The sequence below is a fragment of the Cicer arietinum genome, chromosome 3 (genome assembly GCF_000331145.2).
Source record: "Cicer arietinum cultivar CDC Frontier isolate Library 1 chromosome 3, Cicar.CDCFrontier_v2.0, whole genome shotgun sequence".
NCBI classification, from domain to species: domain Eukaryota; kingdom Viridiplantae; phylum Streptophyta; class Magnoliopsida; order Fabales; family Fabaceae; genus Cicer; species Cicer arietinum.
The window spans coordinates 73,216,606-73,234,820 of record NC_021162.2 but is presented as its reverse complement, the minus strand read 5'-3'; the positions used below and the strand labels follow the sequence as shown (position 1 = coordinate 73,234,820).

At 26.0% G+C, this 18,215-nt stretch overlaps 2 protein-coding genes across 3 annotated transcripts; one reads left to right on the top strand and one right to left on the bottom strand.

Moving 5' to 3' along the window:
• Positions 1 to 5,331: 5,331 nt before the first annotated feature.
• Positions 5,332 to 11,034, top strand: LOC101514116 (caffeoylshikimate esterase-like). Of its 2 annotated transcripts, XM_004494320.4 has the most exons (8): positions 5,332 to 5,657; positions 5,808 to 5,898; positions 6,002 to 6,034; positions 8,733 to 8,879; positions 8,954 to 9,084; positions 9,304 to 9,441; positions 9,579 to 9,677; positions 10,447 to 11,034. In XM_004494320.4, the coding sequence occupies exons 1-8, from the start codon at positions 5,631 to 5,633 to the stop codon at positions 10,828 to 10,830; spliced, it is 1,050 nt and encodes a 349-aa protein (XP_004494377.1). In that variant the 5' UTR covers positions 5,332 to 5,630; the 3' UTR covers positions 10,831 to 11,034. The 2 variants fall into 2 exon arrangements, with proteins under 2 accessions (XP_004494377.1, XP_004494378.1); XM_004494321.4 differs by lacking the exon at positions 5,332 to 5,657 and having other exon boundaries at positions 9,300 to 9,441.
• A 190-nt stretch (positions 11,035 to 11,224) lies between these two features.
• Positions 11,225 to 12,401, bottom strand: LOC101513776 (pectinesterase inhibitor 6-like). Its single transcript, XM_004494319.4, has one exon. It carries the CDS (start codon positions 12,284 to 12,286, stop codon positions 11,660 to 11,662), a length of 627 nt encoding a protein of 208 aa, XP_004494376.1. The 5' UTR covers positions 12,287 to 12,401; the 3' UTR covers positions 11,225 to 11,659.
• Positions 12,402 to 18,215: the final 5,814 nt, after the last annotated feature.

Below are 18,215 nucleotides of genomic sequence, written 5' to 3'. Positions count from 1 at the left end.
TGAGATTATCAAAATGTCTATCATCATCGCTACCAATTTCACAATTGTCCCATGCCGATGCTAATGTTAAAAGTGAGACATGTGGTGCACGGTGCAAAATCAAATTTTAACGTGGGTTTAAAATGCTCCTTAGGATAACAGCGTGATCTGTCACACTTGATTTATTTCTCACACATCATTCTCCCCTCCTCTCCCTCAATGAAGCCTACACCTTGAGTCCATTTCATAACAAATGTTTTAACAAATCTGGTTTGGATTTTTAAAAAATGGTCCCCGTTTCAAAACACAAATGCCATGGATTTTGGGGACGTTTGATAAATTGTTGAATGTGCTTGAAAAAAATAAATAAATGTAAAACAAAGAAGAAATAACACATGCTGTGAACTCGTTGGCTTTCCTACCATTTGTTAATACAGGGTAGACCCTTAATTCACATGTGAACTATATTTATATGTGTAGATCTTCATTGCATAATGTAGATTTGTATGTGTAGACTCTGAACTAAATATATTAATTTTTATAGATCAAATTATAATTTAGATGTATAAAAAAAAATTACAATAACAACTACTATAAAATAAAATAAATTTTTCAACTTAAATTTCAATTGATTTTTAATTATTAAAAATTACAACCAAAATTGATTCACTACCTCTCTTCAAAATATTTTTGTAAATTTACAACTTAAAATTCAAATATAAAGTAAAATATTATATTTTTTTTTATTTATCTATTAAAATTTTAAAAAGTTAATCACCTAAATATTTTAGTTCAACATCCCATGTCTCATATTTGTTTGGAACTTGGTTCTTAAATTCACAATAGTAGTTTTATATATTTGTCTCGTATAGAAAAGTATAATAAAATCTAATGGAACTTCAAAATTTAACGGTTAATAAAACTAGTGTAAGGTGCACCACTTAAAATGATTGTGCATGATAAACAAAGCCTTGTCCAGTTATTACTCTAAATTTGTTTTCAAATTCATGCAGAAACATTATTGAAATATTGTTAGCAAATAACATCAATGATTTTTAAGTCAAATAAAGTCATTATGAGATGAAAGCTTGAGATATTTTATATTTTGAGCGTAAATTCAAATTTCAGATTCGTTCTTTATGATTATTGTGAATTTCACCGCTAAGGATTAATTCCTGTTTCTAAATAAAAATACATCATGAATATATATTTTGATTAGAAGAACATTAGCAATTCATCTACTTAACTTATCCCTTCTAGATTATAGATATGCTGTTGCTATTATTATTTGTTAATGAAAGTCACCTAATTTTTGCTATTGTTTACGCCGAGGAGGATAGGAAATTTATCGATCCCACAGTTGCAAGTTTGGATTGATAAATGTTAATTTGTTCAATATGTTGTTAGTGTTATATAATGGAGGTATGAATTGTGGATAGAAGTTTCAACCTCTTTATAAATTCACTCGTTAACTATTCTATTTCATAGGGTATTTTGTCATGGGAATAATGCTTGGCTAATGAGAGGTTTTCACGAAATTCTCTCAAATGGTAAAAGTATGATATTCTAATTTTTATTGACAAAATTCAAATCCCTTTTTAAGACAATTGTAAAATGTCCACTTTCATGATCAATAATTTTCCCATCTCCAATTTTTTTAAATAAAATAAAAATTAAATACTTTTTCATGTTTGTTCCTAAATACTTGAGAAACATAAAAATATTTTTTAAATCTAGAGAAAAATAGATTTGGACAACTTAATTCCTACTTCAAAAATCGTCATAAAGAAATAATTAAATTATTAACAATAATTAAAATAAGACAATTAAGTCTTAGATAATAATTTAAAAAATTACTATAAAAGAATTCTATAAATAACTCATTTGATTGTAAAATAAACATTACTTAATTACATTTATTAACTAAAATTTCGTTTAAAAGAACTAAGTGAATAAAATAAAATTATAGTAGTTGACAAGGACTAATGTATAATAAATTATTTAGAGATTTTTTATGTCGTAAAGAGCAAATTGTTATTCTTTTGAATAATTGTCAAATATCTAATTATATATCTATATTTTTTATAAACAGATAGAATCTAAAGCTGTCAAGCTGTTAGCAAGTTTTGCACAGCTTTGAAATTTTCATACGATTAAAAAACTTATATGAAACACGTTACGAATTTTATAATCAGCCCGTGCAAGAAATCAGCCAAAGGTAGCTGGTGTTTGGTGATCTGCAATTAGGAGTAGGTTAATGATTTTCTTTTTTGTTTTGAGAAGCGGTAATCTCTAATCATCAAAAAGTGCATTCAAACAATGAGGGATGATATGTGCACATTTAAATTTTTAAATACTCAATTAACATTTTACATTTTTTATTTTCCTTAAAATCACTAATATATTACATCTATCAGGTTAATTTATTTATTTTTTATATCACTAATATATCAAATTTATCATATTAATTTATCAATTATTTTTTCTTTTAATTAATATATTAACTGTACGGATGTTCATTAATTATTTTTATAAGATAAAATGGGATAATTGAGAGTATTTCTAATAACACATAAAAATAATCTAAAATTAGTTTAATAAATAATCTCTATGATTACACATTGCATTTAAGCAATTCAAACATAATTTACTCAAATATATATAAAGTAGGAATTAAATATAAAAATAGTGTTTCAAAATTTGTGTATTTAACTTTTTACAAATTTATAAATTAATATTTTTAAAATAATTAATATTTTTAATTTATTAACATATACCTTTAAACTTTAAACACTTGTTAGTAAATCTAATTCTTAAATTTATTTGAGATTTTAGAGGAGAGAGAATGTATGAACTTTAAGAAGAGGTGGATAGTGATAATGAGATAATATAGGAATTTTTGTAGAAAATGAGAGCAAGATGTATATATATTATTAATAAATTTTTGAATTTGAAATTATTTAAAAGAGAGAAAATAATTTGAAGAATTTGAATCATTCCTCCAAAACACTTAAAACTCCTGCTCCAATGTATTTATTTGTTGAGCTCCCCCAATTTAGGAGACTGACTACATTTGATTCACTCTCTCTTTCCTCTTTCGTATTTTTCAGACACTTTCCGTGAAATACCAAATGGAGCCTTAAAAATCCTACGTTAATAAATTAATAATTTTTGTATACTCAAAAGTTGGTGATTGGCGGTTCATTGACAGAATAAATGATTTATTTAAGACGAAGAAACCGTATCTTATATGTATCTTCGAAGAAATCGTATTTTTAGAATACTTAAAAAACAATTCAGTTTCTTTCAACGGGAATATTCGATTTGTTGGTCATTTTATTTTAAAATATAATTAATGATTAATAATTCTTTTTATTCTTAATAACTAAAAAATATGATAATTTTGCTTTTAGTTAAAAAAATCAACTTAAATCTATTATTTTTTTATACACATATGAAAGTTTGAAAACACCTCAAATATTTAAGGATTTATTTGGGTGAGAGAAAGAGAAAAAAACAAAAATAAATGTATTTAATATTTTAATAATTGAAATCTAGTGATTTAAGACACCCCAATTAGAGATGGTCTTATCCTATGAAATTAAAGTCTCATTTATCCTAGTATGAAATGAACCCTTAATAATGTTTGGGAGTATGCAGAATCGGATAGCATCGAACTCTGATATTTATTTATTGTACTTAAAACACATTTACTGTTTTCTTAATGAACATCACCAGAGCGGGTGCTTCAACCGCAATACCGGCGAACTGGTCATTATTAATACATAATTGAAATGTAAAACTATTTTATACTCCAAATACTATTTTTAATTTTTGGATACATTGAATATTTTGATTTTTATTAAAAAATAGTCAAAATAAATGTGAAGAAAGTATGGGGAATCTGCGTATATGCATTGATATCCAGTCAATAAAAGAAGCAAGCAGTTCACCATTAAAATTAAAATATTATCGATAAATAATTCAAAAGTTCATATACTAAAAAATAAATTATTTTTTTAATAATGAAAAGCACTTCTATATTTCCCACCTAATGTAATATCATTTTTTCATAATTGGATCACCTACGTTTTTCCCCTTAAAAAAACATAAGCACCGACTTGTGCATCAAAATATAATATATGGATCACTTTTATCTCTTTATAGTTATGAGCTCCCTCTAGACATTTTCTCTCTCTCTAAATATAGGTTCTAAAAATATATACAGGCTGTTTCATAATTTACAGCCCTCCATTTCAAAATAATTAAACTATTTTATCATTTTAAATATATTAAAAAAATTATTAAAAAATAAAATTAATATTATTTTTTTGTCAAATTATTATTATTAGTTATTGAATAAATCAATATTATAAATGCATAACAGAATATATTGTATTGAAAATGATAAAAATAATATTAATTAAATAGTACAACTAAAAAAAATATTTAAAATTAAAAGGGTCGTTTATTTTAGGACAATTAATTTTACAAAATAGTAGATTATTATAGAACAGAGAGAGTTATTTACTAAATACATTTATTATTCATTTTTAAAATTTATTTGAAAATCAAAAGTCAACATCAACATTATATATATTTATATTGATAATTTAATAATATTTATACATAAAATATACATGTTAATTATATTATTAATTTTTTTAACATATATAAAATATGTAATCGGTACTTATAAAAAAAGGGATAGATTAATATTATTTATATTTTCTATATATTGATGTGATATTAATTTATATGTGGGGATTGTATAATTCTATTTTACGTATCCATCGAATTAAATCAAATTATAAGATTAGGCTACATAGCAAATGTCCCATAAAATAGCGGAAATAGATTAATATATAGTAGATAAAATTTAAAAAATAATTTTTGATCTAAAATAATGAACTCAAACGATAATAAAATAACATCTCAAAAAACTTTATATACTCGTAAAAATAAACGACAACTGTTAAATAATTTTATTTTCATCATACAAATAAACATGTTTGTAAAGTTGTTAAAAACCTTAAAAAAATTGAGAAAAATTAACCATTAGCATAGAGGATTTTATTTTAGCCATACAATTCAACTTATAATCGGATCAGATAGTTCGGACTTAGAATTAATAGACTATTCAACCATCCCATAATTTTATTTCAAATATATATATATAAAATTATACACTTAAAATAATTTTACATCGAGAACCCATAAAAATAAATATTAAATAATTATTTATAATTTTATATGAATTAAATTGGAATTTTCTTTTGACTCACAATTTAAGAAACACACCTACACCCTCTCTTTTAAAAGAACATGGTACTTTTATTTACTCACACTCTTCTCTCTTCTTTTTTAGGACAAACTCTTCTCTATCTCTTCTTTTTTCTATTAAAGCTTTCTTATCATCAATCTTTTCCTCTCTTCATCTCCTCTCCTCTCCACTAAACAAAACTTTTGTAGCTTCATTTCCTCATAAAATTAACAACTTTCACCATCAACTTCACATGCACTAAATTCTTCATAAACCTTTATTAAGAGCTAGATTAAGTGTCCCTTTCACTTTGTAGATCCATCACTTGCTCAAAGGTTACTAAATTTTATTAGTTTAACATCTCGACCGGATCCATTTATTGGTTTCTATGGATTTAGAGTTTCAATATCAAGAAGTAAGTATTTTTTTTCATACACATTCATTTTTCTTTAATTATATAATTATATAGTATGCTATGTTGTTATTATTTGCTAATATTTTTGTCAAAAAAAAGTTAATGTTGATGTTATGGAGATTAATGTTCTATGTACATGACATGCATCAGGAGTTTTGGAGAAATTCAAGGGGAGTGCAACTTTTCACTTGCAAATGGTTACCTTTGTCTTCTCCAAAGGCTCTGGTTTTCCTCTGCCATGGTTAATTAATTTACTTTATGTTAATTATTCCTTGATCACTTTTTTTCCTTCTCTTTCTTAGTAATTGTGATTTTACTTTTGCTTTAATAAATATTTATTGCAGGATATGGCATGGAATGCAGTCGTTTCATGAGAGGTAATAAATGTTCTTCCATAACTTGTTTATCTTTTTTTATTGTGTTAATTAATTTGGAGTCGGTTTAAAGTAAAAAAATTAAATACATAAAATTTATTGTGAAATGCTTTTGTGGTGATATTGGCAAATCGCAATATCAATCGTGTTAATCTAGTGTTAATTTGCTGCACCAAAAAAAATATTGTATTAATTTATGATATAATATGAATTAATTTTATTTATTTATAAAAAAGTATAAATTTTATTGTTTGGTAAAGTTGGAATGGTATAAGAATTTTGTTGTTTACAAAAAAGTAATTTAAATATATACACTTAAAGGTTAAGGCTATTGATGAATATATCAGCCAAAAATGATCTTATTAAAGAGTATGAAAAGTTAAAAAAAAATTCAAAAAGTTTTGTATTATGATATATGAACCAATATCTAACTTGATTTGACATAGACTTAAATCTGTATAGCTTGTGAGTGGGATCATTACATGTTTTTTTCCTTTCTATCTAGGATTTTGTCATTTTTGTAGCAGGTGGTTGAACGGTTGAACCTTCTAGCGAGAAAAGAAAACACATGAATACTAATGCGTTAGGTTAAACCAGCTATTAGAAAAAATTCACTACATAATTAACACATACTATACCTCACAAATTAAAATTTATAAACTAATTATAAGCTTATATTTGGCAATATTGTAGTTCGTTATGAGAATGATATTTTGTCACTCGCATTATATTTTTTATATTTAATGTGTTCGTCATGAGTATGATATTTTGTCACTCACGTATGAATTTTATAATTTCTCTTCTCTAACACGCTATATTTGTATCAACGTCGTTACTAGTGGGATATGGAAAACAATTTTTCAATATATAAGAACCTACTTCTACTTCTTCACCAATCAATGTCAAAGTTTTGATGCCACTAAGTGGAGAGTTTAAAGAAATATGAGAGCAACAACGAACCAAACACCTTAGTACTACAAAGAGATTTATTAAATATATGAATTATCTGTTTTATATATATCTAATATTTAAATAATTCGTATTCAATATAAAATCTAATCACTCTCATTTAAATCCAACAAATATATCCTGGATATAAATTATGCATTCATTTTTTAAAACATACTTTTTATTATATATTTATATATTTTGAAAGATAAAAACATAAATTAGATACATTCACGAAAATAATGTATTTTAAAAACATCTTCACATTAAACTTGCTTATAATATGAATTAAATGAGTACCAGAATATTATTAGTTCTTTAATTTAATAATGAAGATCTATATATATAAAAAATAAAAATCAAATACGATTCATTCAAAATAGACTACTCAAAGGAGAATGTGTAAAAGATTACAAAATAATGAAGGAAAAAAAAACAATCACATCACTTTTAACACCGTACCAAATCAAAACACTTCTTTGTTAACTACACAACAGGTAAAATTTAAAACATGACCCTTTATACGTGTTCTCAAATCCTCAAGAATTCAAGATGATAAATGAATGCTCTTAAGACAATGATTGATGTTTTATATTTGATTATCAAAATCTACTTTGTTCTTTGATTTTCAAATGGACTATAACCAACCAAATGATTAAAAATCGTATTTCAGCCACATTGAAACAAACATCCAAATTAAACCTGACAAAACTCATGAAATTTAACCATATATAAATTCTACGTATTAACTATTTTGTTAATAAAAATGAAATTTAGAGATGGAGAAAATATAAGTATATAAAATATAATTGTTTATAAGCGACGAAAAGAGAAGCAATTGTGGACCAAAAATCTTAAGTGTCAACATCAGTTTGTTTTTGTGGAACTTGGTCAGTCCTCAAAAACGAAACCTGGGAAATCGAGATCTATAATGAGTTGGTTGGTATGCTTTTTTACGGAGTAATTAATACCATGGATTGTTGCATTATAATAGTACATTTCAACTGTCATTTTGCATTATAATGGTATCATGGCTTTTGGCATCATGATATGACGGCTAAGAGACTTCATATCTCGCTAACTTAATCCAATAATCGATTATAAAATAAACTTATAACTTAATCCAATTATGAATTATTTATTAATTATTTTATTAACTTTATTTAGAAGAGTCTATTCAATATTCATGACACGAGTCATTAGAGATTTTCAACAAGTAATCATTGTTTAAAATTTTAAACAAAATTAAATCAGAGAGAGAAATACAAAATCTAAACCATCTATAATTAAAGTTACGGTTATATATGTACAGTAGATTTCTCATTCCGATAAAACAAAATAATTTTATCTTCGTGTGGTCAATTACATGAACATATGTATTAAATTGCATTTAATTCTATATAAATAAAATAAAGCAAATACTTTCTAGTGATTTGAGATATTTGTTAAGCAACTAAATATAAATATATTCAATTAATCATTTTTTAAGTTGTATTTTTTTAAAATTGAAAGTTTAAAATGTATTAATTGGTAAAATTTAATTTCTTAATGTCTACTACTCCCTCTTTTTCATGGTGCAAAACTAAAAAGTGAGTGTGTTTAACATAATAAAATTTAGAAGATTAGTGACATATACAAATATTTAAAAGTCAGGGGTGCAGAGGCATATAGAGTAAATTTAATGTGTCTATTTTGAGTATAGGTGTTACTAAAATATATTTTAATAATAAGATTGCATGATGGGTGGGTGCAGAATGTGGAGTGCGTCTAGCTTGTGCGAGATATGGAGTGTATGGTGTGGATTATGAAGGACATGGAGGTTCTGAAGGTGTTCGTTGTTACATTAAAAAGTTCGATAACATTGTTAATGACTGTTATGATTTTTTCAAATCAATTAGTGGTAAGTACACATTCAAAACTTTATTTAATTATATATCACATTCAACTGCTAACAACTAACTTCATTAATTTTAGTGCTCGAAGAGTATAAGGGAAAGGCTAGGTTCTTGTACGGAGAGTCCATGGGTGGAGCAGTTTCCCTACTTTTGCATCAAAAGGACCCTTCATTTTGGGATGGTGCCGTTCTTGTCGCCCCCATGTGTAAGGTACCTACACAACCCCATTTTATCTATCAATTTATTACTTAGTACCATCAAAATAAGTTTTTTTTTATTATATTAATAATCTAACATACAAACTTTTAAATAAATTTAAATTTTTATTATAAGTTCATTTGAAATTATGTAATAAAATATCATAAAGTTTTAATATTTTTTCAAAAATGTAAACATGGCTTTATGCAAATGTTGAAACAAATAAGCCAGATATCAGAGAAGGTGAAGCCACACCCTGTAGTGATCAACATGTTGACTAAAGTAGAAGATATCATACCAAAGTGGAAGATTGTTCCCACAAAAGATGTCATCAATTCAGCCTTCAAAGACCCAGCCAAAAGAGATAGGGTGAGGCTTCCTTATCTCCTAATTTCATATAAATATATCTCAAGTTTATTTATACTATATCTTAAAATGACATGAAACATATAGCCCCAAGTGTGAATTGATTTGATATATGACTCTTCCTTTGACGGTGGTTGCAGATAAGGAGAAACAAGTTGATATACCAGGACAAACCAAGGTTAAAAACAGCATTAGAAATGTTAAGAGTCAGCATGAGTCTTGAAGACACCTTATACAAGGTTATTATCTATCTATGCTTACATCTATTCAATATTTGGATTCACTTCTTTCATTTATACTATTAACAAAAACATTTGAGAAACTATTATTATAAATAAATAAAGTTGTTTCAACTTATTTCCATAACTTTTTAGAATAGTCTTTTTGACATAACTTATGAAAATTGAAGATAACCATAGTTTATATGAAAATAATTTGAATTTATTTTATCTTTTGTTATACAAATAATTTATATATAAACATTTGTATGATAAACATTTGAGTTATAAACTCTTAATTAAGTTGTTTATCCAAACTCGATCTTAATCATGTTAAGAGTCTAACATGAAATGAGATATGATATGAACATGTGTTTATAAATTGGTGACACTTCTCATCTTACAAGATGATTTTGTATGGCTTGAGTTCGTCTCAAGGTAAATTATAAGATAGTATTAGAGTCTATCCAAGATCAGTTGACTGCGTGTTATCAAGTTGTTGTTATCGGACCACTTGGGTCACACTCCAAATATCCATACTTGCGTAGAAAGTGTGTTAAAAGTTCCATATTCGATCAAATATGAACAAAAAATGTGTTTATAAATGAGATACACTTTTCATTTTACAAGTCTGTTTTGTAGGAGTTAAGGTTGATGCAACCCAAATTCTAAAAAAGCAAGTTCTCCTTTTTATGTTTACCAACAAATATTCAAACTAACACTTTTTAAATGTAACTACTAATCATATCATACCTAATTTGTTTGGTCCTTGTGGCTCAATTTTGAGCAGGTGACCCTGCCTTTTTTTGTATTACATGGAGAAACAGATACAGTAACAGACCCAGAAGTAAGCAGAGCATTATATGAACGAGCAAGTAGCAAAGATAAGACAATAAAATTGTACCCTGGAATGTGGCATGGTTTAACATCTGGTGAGCCTGATGATAACATCGAAAAAGTGTTTGCAGATATCATAACATGGCTTGATAAACACGCCAACAATGATGCTTATAATGAATCTTCACAACCAATTGTTGAGATTTATGACAATGACATTGAGAAATTGATACCAGTTGCAACACTGGAAAAGATAGTAAAGCAAACAAACAGAAGAAGAAGAAGCTATCTTTGTGGATTGAAAGGAAGCCGTTTCACAAACCTCTCAGCAAATTAGACAGTTGCAATGCTCCATATATAAAGTGTGCCTTTTCAAATTTTCACTTTGAGTATAAGCTGTCGTGTTATTCACTTTTTAACTTTGTTTTATTGCCTTTTGCATCACTACTCAATAATTGATTGTTAGGCCTTTTTTTTAAGATCTTTCATACAGAAACATTATCCTACAAGAGTTTCTCTACGAAATGTTTCTTATGCATTTCATGACTGTCTAACAATATATAGCTATCAAGGGAAATAACCGGCATAATATAAAGTGATAGATATCTAGAGCTTAATCAAACACTTAGCTCATGTTTTAATAAACAGTTTAATTAGTCTTTTATAGGAAAAATGTTTATCATATAACATATGTATAAATTATAAGTTTAGAGACTAGAGAGGAGAGGAGGTGAAACTATAATAAGATTTTAGGATTGCATGCCATCATATGTACAGAGAGCAAACAGCATCCAAATTCCAACCCACAATTGAACAAAAATCACCATTCAGACATATGTTTTTCATTTTTTACTAGAATTATCACACAACTGCTAGACTTTGTTTATTAAATATTCTTTCCCACATTCACATTTTTGGATCATGATAAAAAAAAAAAAAACAAAATATATATACATATTCGATATAAAGTCACACACATAAGAATTCAAATTTCTTCTGTGAGCTGTTCAATCGAGACCAGTCAGTTTAAATACAAATTTTAATTTTATAAGATATAATATCGATCTTGAATCTAAACCGTCTGATCTCGATCAATAGAACGCTTTCTCAGATCTTATTTATTTATGTAACCTTAATTTAGAGTAAGATAATATTTCATTTACCCATTAATCCGAGAAGTTCTGTGGATCAATGATACTTCCAATACCCATAGCAGCAAGCTTATTAACAAGAGCAAGAGCATTACTAGTTATGCAAGACACATTTTGAACCTTATGTTGCAAAAATTTAATTTCCCTTTCATTGTTCCCTTCAAATCCATCAATACAAGTATCTTCATCACTAAGTGCTGCACTAATCCATGTATTAATATCCCCCAATTGTGTACTAAACGTGCTTTTGCTTAGCTTCCTAAGCACAACAAGTGATCTATGAAGCTCATCAGCTGCATAATCAAAAGTTTCAATACAATCCAAAAGCGCAACTCTGTTTCTTCCTTTCATGTTCCCGTAACGTTTTAATGTTGTAAGATATTGTTGAACATTTATAACCTCCCCTATTGCTACTGACACCCCTGCACGTGCCCATTTGCTTGGATTTCTTCCTGCTGTGTTGGAGAATTGTGAGAGTGTGTGGAAGCATAAGTTTTTGTACCTTGTCACACTACAAGCTTCCTTAACATTGTTGTTGTTGTTGTTGTTTTCTTTTGCATATGTCATTTGATTTGTGTTTGTTGAGAGTGAAAGGAATGTGAAAAATACTAATAGTGACATAAGGGGAAATGTAATGGTCATTTTTATGTATAGAATGATGACTAAGATGTTGAGAGAAGATGAAATGAACTTTAATTTGGTTGTAATAATGTTAAGAAGAGAAGTGGAGTTAGGGATGAAATATATAGTTGCTGTGTTTTAGTGGAATTTGAGAAGTGTGTTTCAGAATGCTTCAAAAATTTTAGTTAACTTCTGAATTTTTCTTACAAATTTACGTTTTTAAATAACAAAAATTATTTAATTTTGAATAATTTTTTTTTATGAGTTTATGTAAATTCTAATAAAATCGACAACTTTTGTGTTGTATAGATAATTTAAGAATTTTTAATTCTACAATGAATTGAGTTTAAAATGTAAAATTTGATCTATATTATTCGATATTTGATTTAGTTTACTATTTTACATAATATGTATTAATTTTAAAATACAATTTAGTTTACTATTTTCCATAATATGTATTAATTTTAAAATACAAATATATGTTTTTTTTTGCATTATGAGTTAATTGTTTTTTAAAATTGAATTATGATATGTTTATCTCTTTAAAAATATTTGTACGTTGTTGATTATAGAGATAAAATATGAAATTGTTGATAATATTGTAGACACCACGATCACATGTTTAGCTTACGAAGTAGGGTTAAAAAAAGCAACATGTTTGTGTCTCACTTTTTGGAGCTTTGTTGTGGGCAAGTCGCTACTAAGTTCAATTAAAGAAAGGTAGGGTGTATTGCATTGTTGCATATAGGCAAGAAGCTACTAAATGCAATTAAAGAGAGGTTGTGATGTGGGTGACTCAAATAAATAGGTGGGGAAAGTGAGTAGTAACACGTGAAACCAAAATGTGTGACAAAAAATTACAAATTTTTCTTTTCAAAATCAAGGCACGTATATCTTCTTTTACAAAATTAAAATTGTATTTAAAATATAACATACAATATTTGTGGTTCTAGTGTCAAGCCAGCATAGATCAAAGAGGCCACTAACCAAAAACTTTAGGCCTAAGTAGTTTTTATCGTAAGAGGAAATAAATCATGCACAATTGGTAATAACTGTTTTTGATTTTATCATTATACTTCATGATTGATAATTATCATTTTAAAATTTATAAAATCATCGATTTTTATTTAGTATTAGTGTAATACAATTTATACTGAGAGTGTATGTTCGTTAAACAATTTTTATTATCGAAATACTTAAAATATTTTACTTTCTATTACCACATTAAATTTTTACGTTATATTCTATTTAAAACATGTATTTTATTCTTTTATTAAAAAAATCATTAAAAAAAATTTATAAAAGATTTTTAGAACACGAATATATTTTAAAAAATTCAAAATTTAAACTTTTTTAAATACTTTTCTAATTTAGTGGGACAAAAAAAATTTGAATGAGAGTAGAGGAAAAAGTTTTCTAGTGAACAAGTGATCCAAAATATCAAGAGAGTATCATAATTTCTTAAAAGAAGTCGAAAGAAAAAACCTCATATTAAGAATTGATATTTGATCCTTGCAACTTGGAAAAGAGAACCAAAACGTTGTTTTGTGTTAAGTATTAATGTGTGCGAAAATATTATATATAAAGTCATTTTTATTTTACACAATGCATATATATAATATGAAATTATTATCAGCTAACTCTGTCCTCTCAAAAGTAATTACTAATTCGTATTGAAATATTTTTGTTTTATACAATGTATATTATATAATATTTTTTACACAATGTAATATACTATATAAAGTTATTAAGTATATGAAAGATCTGAAATATTTTTTAGAAAAGAAAAAAAAATGTCTGATATATCTTTTATTAAAAAGAAGTCATGTTGCGGTAGATTTATACATGTCTCACAAACAATTGAATATTTCTAATTTTTTTTCTCTTTATTTATGATTGATTTTGAGGTTAGTCTCACGGCTAAGTAAAGTAAGTCCAAATTGATTATAAATGAAAAAGAAAAGCTTAAGAAGATTTTATCTCATTACACTGATGTTAATATTTACAAATTATGATGAAAAAAAAATTGACTAAATTTATGTAAATATTAATTAGTATATGTTTCACATTAAATAGGAGAATACAAAATTGAAAATTAAATTTTATACCTCCTTAATTTGACTTCTACCCTTATAATTTTACAAAAATTCAATTTTACTCCAATTATTTTCATCCCTTCTCATTGAATTTTTTCCCCATCTTACCCCACAAAATCACGAAATTTTTTGTATGAACTTTTTTCCTTCAAAAATTCGGTTTAGAAATTGATATAGTAAAAATTTCAAATTAATATGTAAAAATACAGAGAAAAAATGTTATCTACTGAAAATTTCTAGTATTCAAAAAGAAATATTAGAAAAATTCTACATACCAAAATTTTTGAATAATTAAAATTTCTGGTTGTCAAAAAACGATGGAGAAAATTTTACATACCAAAATGGTAAAATGAGGGGTAGAAGTCAAAATGTAGAATATAAAATTTAATTCTAAAAATAAAATACTAATAATACTACTAATATATCTTAAAATGATTTTTTTTTCTTATAATTTAAGACACAAAAAATACACCAACAATTATTTTACGACAAATAATAATGAGTATCCTAAAAATATTGCTTAATAAATCTAAGATAATAGTCCTGATCGGGTCGGAAGTTGAATAATCAATGCATTGGAAATTAAAGTACTTAATTGTTTTAATAAGTAACTTTTTTATTGTTTAGAATCCATAGAAAAATGTCCTTAAAATATTTATTAGCAAGAATTTTAAAAATAGTAGTAATAAGGATCGGAGATAATATATCAATTATTTAATTTTCTAGTAGTATCGTGAATATTTCTTCCTTGTATGTTGATATAGCTCGCGATGATTCAATCAATGGGAATCAATGATGATTAATATCCATAACTATCATAATTATCCATAACTATCCACGATTGTAAAGTGAAATGAAAAACATAACGGACATTACACCAATTGTTAGCGTTTTGTAGATCTTTATTGTCACATTTTGAGATATTAAAAAACTTTTAGCTAAGTAATTGATCCGTATCGATAATGTATAGTTTATATCCATCCATCTTTAATTGTATGTCTTGTTGGTATTATAGTTGAACTTAATTTGTGTCCAATTAACCATTTAATGCCAGAGACCAAATATGTTAATGAAAAAAATGAAACCATCACGGCAAGATGGGTGGCGAATGAGAACTTAATTATTTAGCTTGATTGGCACATACTAGTATATCTCATGTTGACTTGATTACACGAGGTGTCTCTCTCATTCATGCCTCTTTTAGACAAATGAGAGGATAAGAAGAAGAAGTAGACACTTACTTCCATATGAAAGGCCAAAAACTAGATTCACTACTAGGGCATGGTGGCACCCTATGCCATAGGCACATTATGCCGGTAGAAAAGTGTTTGGTCATTGAGTAATGAGTATGTACATCTTGTGAGTCATACACATAAAACAAACTTATATAATGTATGTAATATTTTGATATAGATAAAAGGAAGTGTTGAATTGATATATATATATATATATATCATTCTTCATGTCAATATATGGTTTGTATTATGTGTGTTTAATTTTGTAATATGATTCGCAAAATTACAGTGATTCGTTATAATTTTGTAAAAGTATATACGTAAAATATGTTTCTTTTATAGTAATATTTATAAAATTACGGTGAAAATAGAAGCTATTTCATTTCATTCAACATGTTTTTTTTTATCTCTCTATGAAATTAAATGTACATGTAATTTTTACAAAATTATTGTGGTTCAGCTTGATTTTGTTAATTTTATTGTAAAACCAAACAAGTTCTTAGTAGATTACCACATGATGAATTATCCAAAATTGTATTTTTATTTTTATTATTTGATAATTTTAGTGTATCATAAAAGAGATAGATAAAAAATCGAATGATGAATTCTCCAAGACTTAATCGATCCATATATAAAACTATATGATTTGCTTTTGTTTTTAGTTTATTGTGTGCAAAGTTTCTGGTGATGATAGACTAATTGTCCTATATTAATTTTAGAAGTACCTAATGAATGTGAATCGATAGTTAAATAGTTATGAGTTTGTGGGAAATAAAATTTCTGCAAAACACATTCCTATGGAGGGAGATGTGTCAAAAGTTATGTTTGTTTCTACATTTCTCTAAGAAAAGAATTAATAAAAATCAATAAATATGTAGCAATTAGTTGTTATAAGATCTCGCTTTCTCCTATGTAATCGGTGTGTTGCCTATAAATTCTACCATAAAAAGTAAGAAGCCACTGACACTTACAAAATGGTCATTCAAGGCCATTAAACTTGAAATAGTTCAAATTCAATCAGTTTACGAAGAGCTTTAAGTTGATAAAATATGAATAATATGAAATTTACACCTCTCTTCTTAGATCTAAGTGTCACATTCTAATTCTTTATATCTCTCGTATTTTTCATCCACCGTATATAGATAATTTATGTTTTTTTTTAAATACATCTCTAAATAGTTTTTTCTTTCATTGTTTAATTTTTAATTTTATTGTTACATTCGTTTATTTTAGATTCACAGATTTTTTTCGATCCATTGCTTTTAACACCTTTAATATTATAGATATATGTATTACAAATATTTAGTTTAACATATTTATAGTGATTTTGTGATTTACCACGATGTGATCTCATACATTATTTCACCGTAAAAGATTTGATTTTCAACTACACGGCATATTGGACCAATCAAGTCCCACAACAAAATCCATCCAAATACAAATGTATACTACACGTTAAGATGTGAGTGAAATCATTGCAGTAATGTTTTTTGAGTTAAATATCTAAGTGAAAAATGTTTTGGGTAATTAGTAAATAAAAAATTGACAAAAGAAAATAAATAAATCCTCAATTTAGTATTTAACTATCATTTGCTGTATGATTTTATATTTAAATAATTCTTATAAAATCACTTTTTATGTAATAAAATTTATCACTGTAGTTTCAAAAAAAATATTACAGTATCTACTATTAAAATTATTTTTTAATATTAAGATATTAGAAATTAATGACACATTATTTTAAATTGTTTACCGTGACAAATTTCATTTACTTTAATAACTATTTACTTTTATATGCAAAAAAAAAATATAGTAATTTTCAAATTTTGAAATAGCATTATAGAGAATTATTCTCTAATGATAATATCGATTGTAGTCTTATCAATAGTGTTTTTGAATTATTCTAAATTTACACGGATTTCAATATTAAAACCTAGCAACAAATTTATCGATCATCACATTTTTAAAGAGACTAGTAAACTCATAAGTTTTAGAAACACAAGAACATTAATATTGAGACTACTTGAAAGAATCTCCATATAACTATTATAAGATGAATGTTGACGGTGTCTTTCAATCTACTACCCAAAATTTCTCTTTTGTTGGGCTCATTTGCGATGATAATAAATCAGCTACTATAGTAACCTAAACTCTAAAAATGTTCGTTTTGCATAAGTTTATGCTCTCTTTTATTTTATCAAAGTAGCTTAGAATATGTACTTAAAAATATTATATTTGAAAACACATGCATATAATTAATATGGTTAGATGTGTGTCATCAACCCCAACATGTCTCCAACTTTCATGAAATTAATGGTATTGCGGATTTTCTAACAAAATAAAGTACGTGTGTCCTTTGAATTTATATTTTTTGATTGAATTTCTGTTTTATTTGATAACATTATGCATATTGATAATAAAAAGATAAATCCCTCTTCTTCTAATTAAAAAACTGGCTCTACCTACATCAACAAATAAAATGAAAACATAGTTGTATTTTTTTTTTTTAAGAAATAAAAGAGTTAAATAATGATATTAATTTATTTTTTTATTTTATAAATTGAAATTCAGATGTGTGCCACTAAATTTAAAGAGGATTCACATAATTCAATAGGACTA

Bases quoted from the DNA above. Each gene is read 5' to 3' on its own strand.
- LOC101514116 (XM_004494320.4), top strand. From the start codon at position 5,631: ATGGATTTAGAGTTTCAATATCAAGAA. The intron at 5,899-6,001 runs GTTAATTAATTT...TATTTATTGCAG, and splicing joins TCTGGTTTTCCTCTGCCATG to GATATGGCATGGAATGCAGT. The intron at 6,035-8,732 runs GTAATAAATGTT...GGGTGGGTGCAG, and splicing joins ATGCAGTCGTTTCATGAGAG to AATGTGGAGTGCGTCTAGCT.
- LOC101513776 (XM_004494319.4), bottom strand. From the start codon at position 12,286: ATGACCATTACATTTCCCCTTATGTCACTATTAGTATTTTTCACATTC.